The sequence below is a fragment of the Salvia splendens genome, chromosome 10, assembly GCF_004379255.2.
Source record: "Salvia splendens isolate huo1 chromosome 10, SspV2, whole genome shotgun sequence".
Classification (NCBI taxonomy): Eukaryota; Viridiplantae; Streptophyta; class Magnoliopsida; order Lamiales; family Lamiaceae; genus Salvia; species Salvia splendens.
In genome coordinates, this window is record NC_056041.1 from 2896233 (window position 1) to 2913591 (window position 17359).

The 17359-nt window shown below is 34.6% G+C and overlaps 3 protein-coding genes across 5 annotated transcripts; 2 read left to right on the forward strand and 1 right to left on the reverse strand.

Annotated features, from left to right (window-relative positions):
* Nucleotides 1-3419: 3419 nt before the first annotated feature.
* On the forward strand, nucleotides 3420-6486 carry LOC121753328. Its single transcript, XM_042148587.1, has 3 exons — nucleotides 3420-3627; nucleotides 4572-5069; nucleotides 5590-6486. The coding sequence occupies exons 1-3, from the start codon at nucleotides 3552-3554 to the stop codon at nucleotides 6126-6128; spliced, it is 1113 nt and encodes a 370-aa protein (XP_042004521.1). The 5' UTR covers nucleotides 3420-3551; the 3' UTR covers nucleotides 6129-6486.
* A 1306-nt stretch (nucleotides 6487-7792) lies between these two features.
* LOC121750383 (GTP-binding nuclear protein Ran1B) lies at nucleotides 7793-10007 on the forward strand. Its single transcript, XM_042144909.1, has 8 exons — nucleotides 7793-7931; nucleotides 8063-8132; nucleotides 8654-8710; nucleotides 8813-8930; nucleotides 9076-9165; nucleotides 9254-9433; nucleotides 9509-9586; nucleotides 9666-10007. The coding sequence occupies exons 1-8, from the start codon at nucleotides 7929-7931 to the stop codon at nucleotides 9733-9735; spliced, it is 666 nt and encodes a 221-aa protein (XP_042000843.1). The 5' UTR covers nucleotides 7793-7928; the 3' UTR covers nucleotides 9736-10007.
* Nucleotides 10008-11356: 1349 nt separating this feature from the next.
* LOC121750212 lies at nucleotides 11357-14699 on the reverse strand. Of its 3 annotated transcripts, none has more exons than XM_042144703.1 (4): nucleotides 14536-14699; nucleotides 13390-13863; nucleotides 12350-13162; nucleotides 11357-11809 (listed from the first exon to the last, which is right to left on the reverse strand). In XM_042144703.1, exons 2-4 carry the CDS (start codon nucleotides 13837-13839, stop codon nucleotides 11459-11461), a joined length of 1614 nt encoding a protein of 537 aa, XP_042000637.1. In that variant the 5' UTR covers nucleotides 13840-13863; nucleotides 14536-14699; the 3' UTR covers nucleotides 11357-11458. The 3 variants fall into 3 exon arrangements, with proteins under 3 accessions (XP_042000637.1, XP_042000638.1, XP_042000639.1); XM_042144704.1 differs by lacking the exon at nucleotides 14536-14699 and adding an exon at nucleotides 13978-14475; XM_042144705.1 differs by lacking the exon at nucleotides 11357-11809 and adding an exon at nucleotides 11818-12027.
* Nucleotides 14700-17359: the final 2660 nt, after the last annotated feature.

The following is a 17359-nucleotide window of genomic DNA, read 5'->3' on the forward strand; positions in this document are numbered from 1 at the left end:
TAAATGAGTGGTCCAGAATTTGCCATAGGAAAAATATTTTTAGATTAATTAATTATGAAAGGGCATAATGGTAATTTCATGGTACATTTTATTCAATAAATACTTTTTTAATTTTTTTAATTTTTATTTTTTTGTCATCTACATATACAATTTATGCCAACTACAAACATATAATGTAAACTACATATACAATCCATGTCAACTACACACATACAATGTCCAAAAAAAAAAAAAATGTCAACTACACTCATATAATGTCAATTACATATACAATTCATGTCAACTATACACATATAATGTCAACTATAAGTTGTTGACATTTGATGTGCATGTTATTGACGATAATACTCTCGAGTTGACATAATCTACTTGCAGTTGACATTTCGAAAATATTGTGAATGAGTGGCTGAAAATACATCTCAATTCTCAATTAAGCTAAAAAATCTCAATCTAATAGTATCCCGTGAAATGGGTGTATAATTGAAGAAAGAGTAATTAAAGATATCCACGTGAGAAGTAAATCAAATGGGTGTTGAGGGGCAAGGAATGTGAAGAAACTGATGATTTTGCCTCATATTTGCATCTTCCCAATCAATGCTTCCATTTCTAAGTGCAATCGTCGGCTACTCTGTCCCTTTCCCAATCACCATGATATCTCTACTCGATTTTACATACTCCCTCCGTCCACAAAAAATAACACATTGTGAATGACACGGGCTTTAATGTGGAATTGGTAAAATAAGAGAGAAAGGTAAAAAGTAAGAGAGAAGTAGTGTCAGTGGAATGTGGGGTCCATATTATTAGTAAGAGAGAATGAAAAAAAGTAAGAGATAAGTTGTTAAAAACTTTCATTTTTTAAATGTGCTCTATTTTTCGTCGACAACAAAAAATGGCAAATGTACTCTATTTTTCGTGGACGGAGGGAGTATTATGTTTGTACGATTTTTACAAGGCGGAAGATGATATCTTCGTGCCGAAATAAATATCTCTATTAACAAGAAATGAAATGAGTAATTTATGGTCTAAGCCCAACAAATAAATGTCTCATTTTCTCCTTCCCATATTAGCAATCGCTGACACTAGCCATTCGAAATTTCAGACGATGAGGTCTATTCTACTTTTGTCACGCTAATTACTACTACCCTATGACTTAACTAGTTTTTGTTCATTAACTAGAGATTTAAAACAACAACACTTATAAATTATAATTATGATATGATCAACGTTAACAAAAAAACTTAAAAGAAACTACTATCATTGTGAAAAAAAGCCGAATTAATAAGCGACACGCGAATGAGTTAAATAGATGCTTTGGGTCACAATTTATTCAATAGAGAGACACGAACATGTGCAAATTTATGAATTATGCCTAAAATGAGGATATAATTTGTTCTGCAATATTATGAAATGTATTTCGATTTATGAGTTGGTAATAGCATTGTGATGTGTGCATTTCATGTGCACCACCAAACTGGACCACCACGAGAGAGATGGCGAGATAGGAAAGCCATATTATCGATATAATAATACAAATCCTCAAGAAAAATATAGTACTAATAATATAAAAAGAGCTTGTATTGATATTCCAATATAGATAATGTTTAAAATGTTTAGAGTAGTAATTTGTTGAAATGATGAAATCGATAAAGCTTTTGAGGAATATCGGCTGTCAGGATGGTAAAAGACATGAGTTAATGGTTTTTGGTATGTTCAGTCACAATCCACTTTCAATTATGATGCCAATTTGTCAGTTCCACTTCCATACTCATTTTATCAACTCTTTCCTCAAAAATAAATAAAGAATATGTACTACTACTATATTTCATTTCTCCAAAAATTTGTGTATGACAACCTATTCACCACAATATATCAGTACTAACTCTCTTAAAATAGTGACCATTACTAGGAGAAATCTACCACGATTTTGGAAAAAACAAAATATACAATTATTTATATTCTTATTAGATACTACTAAATAGAAGTAATATGTTTTGTAGTGATTAACAAAAGAGAAAGAGGGCAGGATTATTAACGGCCCACATCTTAATTCAAAGGATAAGGCCCACATAAATTGCGAGTTGTAACCTGTCGAAGAAAGCCCAATTAACAACATTTTCGATAGGTAGGTTTACTATATCCACGTGGGGCCCATTCGCTTGCAGTGGGTCCCGCAAGTCTCGTGGCATGTCCGTTTACTGTTTTATTAGATCTCTCTCTCTCTCTCTCGACCAAACTAATTAAGCTTAGTTTTGTTGCCTTTTTAACTCTCAATCTCTCCCCTGTTTTATCTATCCGAGGGGTCGCTATCGGGCTGCATGCATGTAATAATTCCACAACAGAGGAAATATTAATCAACTTTTTGTGAATTCCATTTATATTTAAGCTAATTTGTCGAAAAGATCATTATATTTAGTTCATTTTTACACATTGCATCAATAAATGATATAATTTTTAAAAAATGGCAAAGTTGAAATATGATTGGTTACGTTTGAATGTTATGAGATTGATTAAACTTTGATGATTTTTTTTGACAACTTACCCTTTTTATTTATGTAAATTTGGAAGGTTACGTTGTTTTTATATGAGAGCTGATAATCGTATGGAATGATTTAAAGAGAGCTAAAACTGAAAATATTCGATCACAAAAAGGTACTTAAATTTCTTGGCATTTTGTTTCGACTTTCGACTCCTATATAACTTAATACTACAACAGTCTAAAAATAAATAAAATAGGTTCATCCTCATCAACCTTATTTCGAGAGCAATTTGAGGTAAGTTTCTAACTAAATTCAATCAAGCACATGGATTCACTATCGGACAATTTCATCAGTTTGTTGTATGCGTAGCCACAAATTTTCAGGTTCTAAATTTGGAAATCCTAAATTAAAATCAAAATACTTCAAGTACTACTACTTTAGCTTCTTAATTCTTCTTATTCTTCATGCAAGATTTAAAAAGAAAGAAAACTCATTTGGAAACAAGAAGAAAACTAGCATTGAGTATGTACGAGATTATAAATTACTACTCCATAGTACAGGAATAAATTTATTTCATATATTAGCATACAGCAAGAAACTGAAATTGAATTTTGTGTCATATTTCCTTTCCATAAATAGAACACAAAATTCAATATGAAACTCAGCTCTAAAAATGGCCGCCCAATCACTAAATGAGGCCATGTGATAGCACAGACTCATCTTGCTACGCTCCAAAAATCCCTATCACTATTTACTAATTAGAATTTCATAATATTCTATTAAACATTAAAATATTAACATATTGTTGTTGTATAATTATTTGGATTGATTTTATCATACCGAACAACCATATTGGATTTTATTTTTTTTGGTAATAAAAATAATTAATAATGAGTAGATGAATAGTAAAGACCGCGACATAAGATTTGGGCAACAACGACACAACGTTATTAAAACAAAAGTTGAGGCTAGTTTGGAGTGGTGGCATGCATAAAAGGGGTGTCTCTGAATTCAACTTGAAATCAGGCAGCAAATTCCTTCTCTCTTGGAGTGAGCACAGTACTGAATCAAGAAATGGGGAGCACTGCTCTATCGGTGATGTTGTTCTTAGTTGCTGCTGCTTGCCACCATGCTTTTGCCTTCAGAGATGGTAACCTCATAACTCAACTCTGTTGTGTGTGTGTGTGTGTGTTCTTTCTATTTTTGGCTAATTCTTCTTTTCCCTCTTCTAAAAATTTGAACTTGGTAAATGGGAACTGCTTGGATTCATGAATTATGGAGTAGTAAAAAGTGGATTTCTAGATTTGTAGACATTGTTCGTGTTTGCTTGTATCTGTGTGTGTGGAAATTGAGAGTATAACTACACCATAATGATATGTAAATGCTAGAATTCCATTACTTACTCAGGAAATTTAATGATATATGTTAAATGCAGCCAAATTATTCATGTTTCGTATACCAACATTTATAAGGTTTTCTAACCAAGAAACCAAAATTTCATTTATACACTTTTTCACATTTGGGGAAAATAAATAGTTTTGATCGTTTCTGATATTCACACCAAGGGTTCAAGAACTAAATCATCAGGTTTTTGGATTTTCGGAAACTGTATAGTATAATCCTGTGATTTAGCAGTATAATATGTGAATCCATGTGCTCTTTATTGATTACTTAGTGTGACAAACTTTCTGTGATGATGCAACACTGTAAAGTTTATTATTATACCATAAAGTCAAGAATCAAATATTTCTGCCAATTTGCCTTTTCCCATTTCATATTTTTTTGTCTAGGATGATTATTCTATGAGTATGAAAATCCTATTTCTAGTCACATGGGATTGCACATGGAGAGAGAGTTTTGAGGCTAAAATCTACAGCTGGTCCTTGCTACTTGATGTATGTAGGTGTCTGTCCCCATTAGCATGTTACTCTACGTTCTAATTTCATATCAAGAAACCAAAAGTGATGGGATGTTGATATGTTGCTAGTTCTTTTTTCTGTTTTATTTTTCTTGTCTTGTAGTATCATAAATTTTATGAAGCTAAGTAGTTGCTTGGTAAATCTGAGATCAATCACTATGTGCAAAAATATGCAGGGCTGTTGGACAATGGCAACTTTGAAATGGCCCCATCTGCCTCTAGCCTCAATGGCTCCATTGTGCTCAAGCCCCACGCAATACCGAGATGGCAGATCTCCGGCTTCGTTGAGTACATCAAGGCAGGGCAGAAGCAGGGTGACATGCTGCTGGTGGTCCCGGAGGGGTATGCTGCAGTGAGGCTGGGGAACGAGGCCTCGATCAAGCAAGTGATCAATGTCACAAAGGGGATGTACTACTCGCTAACGTTTAGCGCTGCCCGAACCTGTGCTCAGGAGGAGAGGGTGAACGTGTCTGTGGCGCCCGACTTTGGTGTCCTGCCAATCCAGACATTGTACAGCAGCAATGGCTGGGACTCGTATGCGTGGGCGTTCAAGACAAATTACACGGTGGCTGAGATCCTCATCCACAACCCGGGGGTTGAGGAGGACCCGGCCTGTGGACCTCTCATTGATTCAATAGCTATTCGAGCTTTATACCCTCCGAGGCCAACAAACCGTAAGTTCACTCACTCCACCAATGCCAATGCCAATCATGTTATCTGTAAATGATCTTATTCAACAAGCTTAGACAAAACTGTCTTTTTCTCCCTCTCTCCTCTGCATCTGGACTACTCTGTTGTCATCATTCGGCGTCGCCAAAAATGTTTTTTGTCCTACTTGTTTAGCCAAAGGAGACAGGATATGGGGTTTGCTCATTTTTGACTACTCAAATGGCTTTACTCCCCAACTCTATCTTGTTCCAAGATTCCATTTTTATGTGTATATTCATAAGGTCTCCTTTGTTTTATTATTGCTGCATTTCAAGATTCCATTTTTAAGTGTATATTCATAAGGCTTCCTTTGTTTTTATCATTGCAACTTTGATGAAATCATGCTGCATTTTTCAAGATTGCATTTTTAAGTGTATATTCATAAGTCTTCTTTGTTTTACTCTTGCAACTTTGATGAAATCATGCTGCACTTTTAGAGATAAGATCATGTCATAAGCCTAACAAAATAACAATGGATGTTTGCAGAGAACCTGCTTAAAAATGGTGACTTTGAAGAAGGTGCCTACATATTCCCCAACACAAGCTGGGGAGTCCTAATCCCGCCAAACATAGAGGACGAAAACTCCCCCCTCCCGGCCTGGATGGTCGAGTCCCTCAAGGCCGTGAAGTACATTGACTCGGCTCACTTCTCCGTCCCACAAGGCCAGAGGGCTATAGAGCTCGTGGGGGGCAAGGAGAGCGCCATCGCGCAAGTGGCCAGGACCACCGTTGGCAAGACCTACCAGCTGACCTTCGCGGTTGGGGATGCCAGCAACGCCTGCGAGGGGTCCATGATTGTTGAGGCGTTCGCTGGGAGGGACACGCTCAAGGTCCCCTACGAGTCCAAGGGGAAGGGAGGATACAAGCGCGCTGTGATGAGTTTCGTTGCAACCACTGCTCGCACCCGGATCATGTTCCTCAGCACCTACTACCACATGAGGACCGACGACTACGCCTCCCTCTGCGGCCCTGTGGTGGACGACGTGAAGCTGCTCAGCGTCCGCAAGCCAAGGCGGCTCGCCTGAGGCCCCAGGGAGGGGTGATGGAGCAAGTGCTGGGATATACTGAGGGTAGTATTTCTTGTTGCTACAATGGCTGGCTGCTGATTTTTTTTCTCTCTCTTTTTTAATTTTGATTTGGTGCTACTTTTATCAATACTCAGCCTCAGCCAGATTCTATGTTTTTAAGGTGTAACAGTATATATAGAGGAGTGTGATTTGATTTTCAGGTGTAATATCAAGCCCAATAAATGGGAAAGGATATATGGTGGGAAGAGAGTGATGTGGTTTTATCATTTTGCCATGGATATATATCTGTTTGTCTTAATAAGAATCAAATGATGAGCCAATACAATACATATATAATGTTCTTTGATGTTTAAAATTTGCCTGTGCAACTTCTGATCCAACCTTTTTCTTTGAATAAGTTGGAATAAACTGTTTCACAACTACTATTATTCACAACTAAATTCACGAGTTCAGAGATTAGTGGTTGTAAATTAAAGTCAGTTTTTGAAAATTCACAATGAAAATAAGTTTAGTTGATAGTACAGTGGACTATTTTAATCTTTTAATTTTAGTGTCTAAATAAATCTAGTATTTTTTTTTGTAAACAAAGTGGCAAGTCCAAAGATAACAAAACTAATAAGTTAAGATATAGACTACATAATTGATCATACAAAATTCGTCACTTAACCTAGCACATTTGATAACTTAAAACAAAACACATTTTACAATTTACCTAAGTCATGAAGATGACCAAAGTAAATTAGACACATTATAAATTTATATTGAGGACCATTGAGGTCATCGATGATAATAGTTTAAAATTTGATTCTTTATCGGCAAGATGATAAGGCTAGATCAACGAGATTGAACAAAGATCTCTTATTCAAATCCGCCAATATTTATTCGATTGAATAAAGTTTCTGACAGTATTTGTCAATTTTAAAGTTTGCGCGGAAAATCCAATTTCTTAAAAATTTCATGATATTATAGGCCAATATTCTAAAAAAAATTTATGAAAAAAATAAATGGAGGAAATACTACTAATAAATTTTAAAATGAAATGACCCAATTATACTATCAAAAATGAATATGATGGTAATAGAGTTTGCCTTCCGTCTCAAGATGATGTCACACTTCTTATGACATGAGATTAAAGGAGATTGTTTTTTTATATTAATGGAGAAAAAAATATTTGTATATATTAACGTGAAAGAAAATTCTTAAAAAACCAACTAAAAAGTAAAGTACTCCCTTTTTCTCCTCTCTAATAATTTACTCACTTCTTTTCTATATCTCATACTAAATCCACTTTTTTTTATCATCTCTATTTTTTATTAATTTTTTGTTAAAACTCATGTCGTCTATAAATAAGATTATTTTTTTTGGACGGGTGGAGTATGACATATACTAAGGCAGAGAATATTAATATGAAAATGAAATTGAAAATTTTAATCTTATGTACTAACCGGATCAAAGCCCAAACTCAAACTTATTTTAAAACATAGTAGAAGCCTACATTCAAGGCCCATACGGGAGGCCCAAATATATTCTAGAACATTCACCTTCCTTACAATTCAACACCGACACACGTGTCGCACACGTGATGCAGCTCATCTTTTGATCCGACGGCTGAGATTATCGCGTCACGTTAAAGCACTCATTTCGGCACAATTTCAAAAAAGTCCTCCGCAAAACCTACGCTACATTTTTAGGGCACCAGAATATATATACAAACGCAGCGCGCATTTATCTCAACAATCTCTCTCTCTACCCCCGATTCCATTTTCTGTCTACACTTACAAGGACTGCAGAGATCAAATGGTAAGCAGTCGCTACTCAGCTTGTTTCGATTCTGAGCTCGATTTAGTGTTCTGTTGAATTTAGCGTTTCTGCTAAATTACTGCGATTCGGCTATGTTGTGATTTTTGTTTACCGATTTTTGTGATTTTTAGGCGCTGCCGAATCAGCAGACTGTGGATTACCCAAGCTTCAAGCTTGTAATTGTCGGCGATGGTGGTACAGGTATTGGATTCGACTTAAATCTCGAATTTGAGGTTTTTCTTTATTTGTTTACCTTTACATCTGGATTCGATTATATTGTTTGAAACGTTGATAGTGTTTTTGGAGAACCTGAGTCCTTTTTCTATGTGTCGTGAGATTAATTAGCACTGGTTTTCTTTTTAGACATTTGATGTTATTTCTGCTGTATTGTTTTATTGCTATTTTATGCATATATAGTGTATGGTAAATTTATGTTTTCTTATTCGTTTTGATTTAGGTCTTAGGATGATAGCCAGGCAATGACGCCTGGGTTTAGTCTAGGGTTTATGCGATTTTTTTTATATGGAACTGATCTTATTGATTTGCCTTTCAAAAATTTTATGTTATTCGAAATTAAGTTTTGTAGTAGGAAGATAAATTCTATTAATGTCTGATGCTTCAAATATTAGCTTTTATGTGTCGCATGTCCTAGTTCAATAAGTAGAAGAAAGATCATAAAGAATCAGTCTAATCTATGGTGTATCTCTGTAACTCTATGACAGGGAAAACTACATTTGTCAAGAGGCATCTGACTGGTGAATTTGAGAAGAAATATGAGCGTAAGCCTTAAACTTTGTAAATCGTCTCAGTACATTTCATTTTCTTTTTTCCTCTTTGCTTTTCCTTCTGTTTTAATTGACAAAGAGAACTTCGTTGAACAGCTACAATTGGTGTGGAAGTTCATCCTCTTGATTTTTTCACCAACTGTGGAAAGATCAGATTTTATTGCTGGGACACTGCTGGTCAGGAGAAGTTTGGTGGTCTTAGGGATGGATACTAGTAAGTAAATCTTATAATCATTCACTACCCAATGAGTCTAATTGTATTATCCCTGTGCATTCTTTTTTTGAATACTTGGAGTTGGTCCTCATTTTCCCTCAACTAAATATGGTTAGTTACTGATAACAATTTTAAACTGCTGCAGCATCCACGGACAGTGTGCCATAATCATGTTTGATGTAACTGCTCGGTTAACCTACAAGAATGTCCCAACATGGCATCGTGATCTTTGCCGGTATGCTTTGCTTACTTAACTGTTGTCCTGATAGTATATCAATTTCATTGTCTGCATCATATCTGAACGATTAATGCTGTACTTTCAGTGTCTGTGAGAACATCCCAATTGTGCTTTGCGGAAACAAGGTTGATGTCAAGAACAGGCAAGTGAAGGCCAAGCAGGTTACCTTCCACAGGAAGAAGAACTTGCAGTACTATGAAATATCTGCCAAGAGCAATTACAACTTTGAGAAGCCCTTCCTTTATCTTGCTAGGAAGCTTGCTGGGTAATTACCTATAAATTTTAAATCTTTCTGCTAATCCTATTTGGGTAAATTGCTAACATCTTCCTTTGGTTATAGTGATCCTAACTTGCACTTTGTTGAGTCACCTGCTCTTGCCCCACCGGAAGTCCAGATCGACTTGGCTGCACAGAAACAGTAAATTTCTGCTCCCTCTCTTCCACTTACGCTTGATGCCTGGTGATAATGATGTATTAAACCTTAACTTGTTTTACAGGCATGAGGCTGAGCTTGATGCGGCGGCCAACCAGCCCCTTCCCGATGATGATGATGATGCATTTGATTAAGTGTTCATCTTCAGATGGTGTCTCGAGTTTTCTTGCTGATTTTGTCTGGGGAGTGTTAAGGATTAAATGATATGATCCTGGTTGGTTGTGGGAAGATAGTATATCTTCTAATACAATTTGATTTGCATGTAGTTCACATTTTCAGTTGAGCTCTTTGGTTGTTTAATGTTGCTTTTTAATCTCTGAATTCTCTTGAGAGACCCGGTTTTGATACTTTTTTATCTTGGATGTTCAAACTGGTCGGTTACTACAATTTTTTTTACTTTGGTATATCTTCTTGGCATCAGCTGTTTTAAGCAATTATCTTATAAAATTCTCTTTTAGTTTTTAGTTAGTGGTAGCTTTTGGTTCTTGATAGGATTTGCAATAATATTTCGTAAGGTAATAGGAGTGTTATTTTGTTTCTATTGATTTTTCAAGCACTAAAATTATCTAATCAGGTTAGTGTATGTTAATGAGTAAAATGGTTGGCGATTAATTATTTCTAGTTTATTTTATTTTAGAAGTATTCATTCCAATTAAATTAATTGTTTATAAACTTTTTATTTAAGTTTAACTTATTGAAAGATTAGTACTGTGCTTCACGAATAATGCTGTTTTGATACTTTGAATGGTATGGTGGGGAGTTGAATGCGAGTTTATAAATGATTAACATAAATATAAATATTTAGGTGGTATTTAATTGTCATTTAGAATAAAATAATTATAATTTTTAACTGATTCTCAATGAATATAAACAAAAGTATAATACCAAATTCACTAAAGTATACTCCCTCTGTCCGCGAATAGGAGTTCCGTTCTTTTCGGCATGGGTTTTAATAAATGTTAAGAAAGTGAGTGGAAGAAAGTTAGTGTAATATGAGTCTCACTTGTATATACTCCATCCGTCCCCAAAGAATATACACTTAAGGTTCGTTATGAATTTTAATGCAAAATTGGGAAAGTAAGAGAGATGTAGAGAGAAAATGTAATTAAAGTATTGTTAGTGGATAATGGGTCCCGCCTCATTAGAGCGAAAAGAGTTTCCAAAATTGGAAGTGCATATTCTTGTGGGACAGACTAAAAAGGAGTGCATATTATTATGGGACGGAGGAAGTATTAGTTTTAAATGATATATGAGTTGAATGAGTTAGTGGAATGTGAGGCATCTTTACCATTTATAGTATTTATAAACCGGAACTCTTATTCACAAGCGGAGGGAGTAGTAACTAATTTAATACAATTATTTATGATAATAACCCAAGACCTAGGAATTCCACTTAAATGATAGTATATCACAACCGCTAGGTATCTTAAATTATTAAACCATAAACTATTGATTTTGGAACACAATTGATACCAATTCCACAAATTAGCGATCAAAATAGTATCATTTTAACAACTAAAAAAATAAATTAATAGCGTGAGAGTTGAAATGGTACTACTATTTGTTCATCATTGAGCAACTCTAGTTTTATTATATTTAATTACTATTTATGTGAACAAGGGCATCTTTGCAACACCCACGTGTAGTACACTTGCTGATAATTTTAAGAAGATTACTTAACTGGAATATTCTTATTTACTTGCTATATTCATGCAATATTCTTTCTTATCTACTTGGTATTAAGGGAAATATTCATTTTCTGGAAAAACAGATAATCTCCAGTTCTGGAATTGAGTACTTTCCGTTATAACTTACACCCAAATGTAAAATTAATCAGGTTCAAAATATAAAACAAGTTCAAAACTTGCCTGATATACATTTCAGGTATCCAAATGCATATCTGATGCTAGGAAAAGGAAAAGTATATGAAACAAAGACAAGACAATAAGCTACCAAATTCAACATGGAACATGAAAGTGAACCTCGTACCTCGGATTCTGCCAAAAAAGTAATCCACAGGACCACAGCAGAGTAAGTACAGTTATGAATTAGTATGACAAAATAATAATGTAGACTAACTGCTGAGATTGGGCACCAGGGCCGGAGGAACAACAGTTTGAAAGTAGACGACGATTGCATCGTCTTGCAAACCATCGTATCAGCTTTAAGCCATGGAAGCAAATCAAGCATGATGCCTCCAACTTGGCCCTGGGGATTCGAAGATTGATCAATAACCCATCTTCAAACACAAATTATGCTTTGCCAAATGTGCAGGAGCACTATTCAGTTTATAGCACAAATTCCCAACTTTGATAAAAACAAGCATATGCCATCGGAAAGCACAAAGGAAGTAGCAAGTAGTTACAGTTCCTTCATATCCTCATTTTCAGTAGACAAACTGAACAAGATTGGTTCATCAGATATATCTGTATAATCAAACGGATTGTTTGATATATGTATTTTTCAATTACCATAAAACAAAAAACAGCTAATGAATTAAAAATAAATGGGACAATAATGTTATATTTATAAGAAGCATCTAAAGTAGTGGACAAAGGAAAGAATTTGATACGCGTTTCTTACTAACAATCTACACAGTTTATAAACAAAGTCAAATGTGTTACCAAAAAATTAACTTACAGTTGCTGATATAAGAGATCTTCTTATATTGTTGAAACATAAGTGCAAATTCTAGATGCAATATAATGTCGTGATTAAAAAACACAGCTATCATCATCTGACACTTACAGTAGTGTTAGCAGATATTAGGTGCTTCAGCTCCTTCAAATGTTCGTCATTTGAAATATGGAGCATGATCCGGAGATTTGTCAACATTGTTTCCTGTTCCCAACTTAAGGGACCAGATGCATACAAAGCTTCCAGAGTTCTCCGATAAGCTTGCAACTCTAATCTACGTATACTGGTTCCTACTTCCTCTCGGGGAGGAAGAGAATTACTTTTCCTCTCAAATTCTGAAGCATGACCAGAGTCAGCATCACTATCAACAGCGTCTGTTTCTCGATATATATGGTGTATATAAGGAATATCAATGTCGTTTGGACTTCGATCAGTATCACCACTACAACTACCAACAGAGCAGGCATCGTCACTGTTTGAACTATTCAATTGCATTTGTCGGATTCCAGGAACGTCATTTATGTTCACCCTCGCCTTTTGATTGGATGCACTTGGTATAATTTTGAGGGAAGCATGGATGTTTTTTTCACCCAAAATCTTTCTTGGGTAAGAAACAGAACCTGACTTTCGATTTGGAGCAGCAGCTGCAGCAGCCAGTCTTTGTTTCCTCCCGTCTTTCTCAATTGCTTGTAACTTATGGGAAGGCCCGTAGTGCAATTCATTGGTAGAAGATCCACAAGGGGACAACCTCTTTAGCAACCTTGAATCATGATGGGATTCCATAAATCGAGTTTCATCCAAAACACTGATGCAATTCTTCTGAGAAGCCCTTGCTTTAGGTAGAGTGATCTTGAAGTTCACATTCTTATGACAAATCGAAGTTGATGGCTTGCTAGCTGTAATATCCCCAACTCCTTGAGAACTCTGCAATTAATAGAAACAAGGAAGATCAGAGGTAGAAAACTTGGAACCAACTGAATATATTGTATAATTGAATATATCCCCAATATCAGTGTCTTTAAATCTCATGTAATTTAATGATCTGCTACTTGCTCTAGGAAAAGGGGGAGGGTTAAAAAAGGTACTAGCATGCAAACAACAATAAAGGTGAGACGTAAATGACACCACAGCTACAGAAAAATAGAAACTACCTTTTCACACATAATCCACTTGCCATCTTGCCATGTCTGCTTCATCCTAATGTTTGATCCATCAACAGTAGATTCGATGGAGCATCCAAGCAGCCTTACTTTATACCGTTTCTGGACTGCAGTTGCTCGGATGGAAATCTTCCTACTTTTAGTTTCTCTTTTGCCTTGCACTACATTCAAGATAGCAGCAGCCTTCCAGGCATATTCGTGAAATATCTCCACAACGTCTCCAGCTACGTGATCCTCTACCCCTTGCACCAAAGGCTGGCATGGTCTCACACACGTCTTTGAAACTGTCTCCACTTTGTGTTCACTTGACATACCCGGATAAGAATCATACTTCACAAGATACGCATATCCAAAGCCAGATAGAATCTCAGCAACATGCCATGAAACTGGAATCTCTTTCTCGTTCAAAACCTCCACCTTTTCCCCTTTCTTGAATTTCATTATCAGCACACCAAATAGCAAAGCCTGTGATAACAACAAAACGGAAGAATACAATTAACAGCATATAAAATTGGAGAATCAAAATGCAAAACTGACAGCATAATTTAGATGTCAAGTAAAACTGGACTTTGATCTTACTATGTTCAAGACTCATGTATCCAGAATTATTAATATAGCATTCTGCTAGCAGATATTCAATCACATCAAAAGCAGATATTCAATTCATTGCCAGATTTAATTTCAAATGTAGTTTTTCAACATCTATTAACAATGACAAGTCAAACATCAAAATTTTCAGAAGAAATCATTGAAAAGCTCACGATTTTTCGTTTCTGCTTAAAATCAAGCTGATCGGAAAGGATTGGCCAGTAAAATGAATTTTTTTTGTGATCTTGATTTCCAGAACAAAAGTAGTAAATAAATAACAACTTTCAACATTTTGTTAAAAAAACTACACAAGAATTCAATACTTAAAACTGAACTTATTGCAGAAAAGTTGGAAACAAACAGAAACTTGTTAGACTTGCCACAATATGAACAAAAAAGAACAATCCAACAAAATAATCAACAAAATAGATCCAAAACGTAATAAAGAGTCAAAATTTGTTAAAACCCCCAAAAGTTACAACTCCATATTGATCAATTTAACATTTTAAAGCAAACAACATGAAACCCTAAAAATGGAAAATCACTGACCTTTTTCCTCAAAATTAAAGCCGAATCTCGAGATGAGAAGTTGTGATCAGGTGAAATTGATATCTGAATTTCTCTCTTCTTTTAAAACAAAACTTTGATTTTTTCACTAGGGTTTCTTCCCTCCTCTATGTATATTGATTTTCTCTCGTTTGCTTGATGAAAAAATAATTTGAGCTAAAAAAAATTAATTTATTCAATTTTTGAAACATATCAGTATTTTAATTCAGGAAAAACTATTATTTAAAAACTAATCCAAACCATTTGAGAAAAGGTCAGGTGCGTAATGCACGCCCTTTTGTTGTACGAAATCACCTAATTTGTGTGATAGAAATAATATTGTGAGTCACGCGCCAAATTCAGCCGTGTAATACACGTTCTTTTATTATGAGTCGAACATAATTAAATAATTAACATCATCGAATTTGGATGATTGACAAAATATGTTGAATTAAGAGATTTGATATATGAAATTTTGGACGATTGACAATATAAGTTGGATTAAGTAATTCGATTCCACATACAATTATATTAATATGCAACAACTTCCGCGAAAATAGATCTACACATTTTATATTTGATAGACTTAACTATATCTTGCATTGACGAATGCAAAATACTCCTACAATATTTGGAATTTTATCGGACGAAAATTATTTGCAGAAAATGAAAGTAATGAATGGAGGAGAGATAATAAATTATTTATTTCAATAAGAGATATAATTTCATTAAAGATATATTCCCACTTGTATCCACCAAGATTAAGATTTGATTAAGCAAACTACGGTGGATATGGATACGGAAAATGATAATTATTATATACTCACAAATAAGAGCATGTAATTTAGAGATCTCAAGTTTCTTATTCTATATTTGCACGTTGAAATTGTCAATTTTGTCCATGGAAGTTGTAGCTGTCCTATTAAATATTGAATAGAAAACATCAAAATCACGCAAACTTTATTATGTAACAAACGTAATGTTATATTTTTACACATTAATCATGGTACTATTATAGCGATAGGTCGATAGCTTAGTCATACTTTTCTCCTAAAAAATAAAATATGTTATGGTTATCTTTCATTGGGCTCGTCTCATTAATGATTTTTATCGCGAAAGGCCTGTCTAATTTCAGTCATTTGTTTGATTCAATATTAAATTTATATACGTAATCTTAATTAAATGGGAATATTGGTGATCATAAAACTCAAAAGTGGGAAAATATTATTGTCCACGATCTATGTAAATTTGTGGACAAAAATTCTAGAATAACTAACCTACAGAAGACAAATTCAAAGGAGGTGCTTCGTGGTCTAACAAAAGGTTCCATCACAATTGATAAATTTGGGAAGGACAATATATAAGTTTGTTTGGATGGACATAAATTCAAAGGATAGATGGAGGGTGGGTCGCGTTGGTCAGCCGACCCATCTTCGACCGACGAGTATCAAAAAATTATAGTGTTATATTCGAGCCATTGTCGCCTCCACGCCAGCAACTTTGTGGCTCCGCTCCGCGCATGTCCTTTTGAAGTATCGAAATTGTTTAATAAATAGATTCACTATTATCTAAACTCATCTATCTTGGAGCCATATGATAAATAAAAAAAGATCTAAGATATGTATTGTTATCATGTTTTATTTATTTATCTTTCCTACTAAATCGTCACTAAATTTATAAGAGTGAAAATGTGAACAAGGAAGTTGATTTAAGATAGAGCAACCGTTGAGTAACAAAAAGCAAACAAACCATATAAATGTTTTGCATCTTCAACAACACTAATCCTTTCAGCTAATGAATAGATATTACTCCCTCCTTCTATCAATGCAAGACCAATTTTGATCGGGCGCGGGTTTAAAAAAATATATAGTAGAAAGTGAGTGAAAAATGAGTCCTGCATTTATATATTAGTTTTATATTGAAATGTGAGTGAAATAAAGTTAGGAGAATGTAAGGTCAAATACCAAAAATAGTAAAAAAGTAAATGAGACTATTATTAGTGGGTGGACAAAAATGACAAAATGGGACACTTATTGGAGGAAATGTTGAGAACATTAATACTCCCTCCGTCCGCCATTAGGAGTCCCATTTATGGGCGGCACGGTCTTTAAGAAATGTTAAGAAAAGTTAGTGGAATAGAAGTCTCACTTGTATATATTAGTTTTTAAATGAATGTGAGTGGAATGAGTTAGTGGAAGGTGAGACCCTATTACCATTTATGGTAAAAGTGAACCGAGACTCCTATTCGCGGAGTATATCAGTAGGTCTACTTGAAACAATCTTATCCTGTATACTTGAGCAAAATTTCAAGAAAATCATTCAAAAGGAGGAACATAAACCTAATTTCATATAGAGATAATATAGCCAAACCTCCCAAAACATTCAAAAGGAGGAACATAAACCAAATTTCGAATGGAATTATATATCGACACGATAAGTTTCTGACGCATTTAGTAAAATACAATATGATTTCGTTTAGTTAATTGGATAGTATTACAACGCACACTACGCAGTTTCATTGAAGATGACTTGATGTATAATTAGTGGTTGGAATTCTACACTTAAGCCAAATGTGTAGCTTACTTTGACTAATTACTTCTTAATTTCAAAGTCTTTTTAGTATCCTTTTGTTATATATAAGAAAAAAAGAACTCATTGTTTTATTTTTTATTTTATTGAATCATTGCATATAGCTGATTTCAAAAGATGAGAGTTTGAAATTGATATAGCCGCCTAAGCAGCTTCCGAATAATCACGAAAGTCTTGGCTTGTGGGAAGGGTTTAGCCTTTGTGAATTGACTTTCTAATTAAAGTATAGTCACACAAG

Excerpts from the sequence above, each read along its gene's own strand:
- LOC121753328 (XM_042148587.1), top strand. The coding sequence starts at position 3,552 with ATGGGGAGCACTGCTCTATCGGTGATGTTGTTCTTAGTTGCTGCTGCT. Across the intron at positions 3,628-4,571 it reads TGCTTTTGCCTTCAGAGATG|GGCTGTTGGACAATGGCAAC; the intron begins GTAACCTCATAA and ends AAAAATATGCAG. Across the intron at positions 5,070-5,589 it reads CCCTCCGAGGCCAACAAACC|AGAACCTGCTTAAAAATGGT; the intron begins GTAAGTTCACTC and ends GGATGTTTGCAG.
- LOC121750383 (XM_042144909.1), top strand. Across the intron at positions 8,931-9,075 it reads GGTCTTAGGGATGGATACTA|CATCCACGGACAGTGTGCCA; the intron begins GTAAGTAAATCT and ends AAACTGCTGCAG. Across the intron at positions 9,166-9,253 it reads TGGCATCGTGATCTTTGCCG|TGTCTGTGAGAACATCCCAA; the intron begins GTATGCTTTGCT and ends CTGTACTTTCAG.
- LOC121750212 (XM_042144703.1), bottom strand. The coding sequence starts at position 13,839 with ATGAAATTCAAGAAAGGGGAAAAGGTGGAGGTTTTGAACGAGAAAGAG. Across the intron at positions 13,163-13,389 it reads AGTGGATTATGTGTGAAAAG|AGTTCTCAAGGAGTTGGGGA; the intron begins GTAGTTTCTATT and ends TATTAATTGCAG. Across the intron at positions 11,810-12,349 it reads TAATATCTGCTAACACTACT|GGCCAAGTTGGAGGCATCAT; the intron begins GTAAGTGTCAGA and ends TCGAATCCCCAG.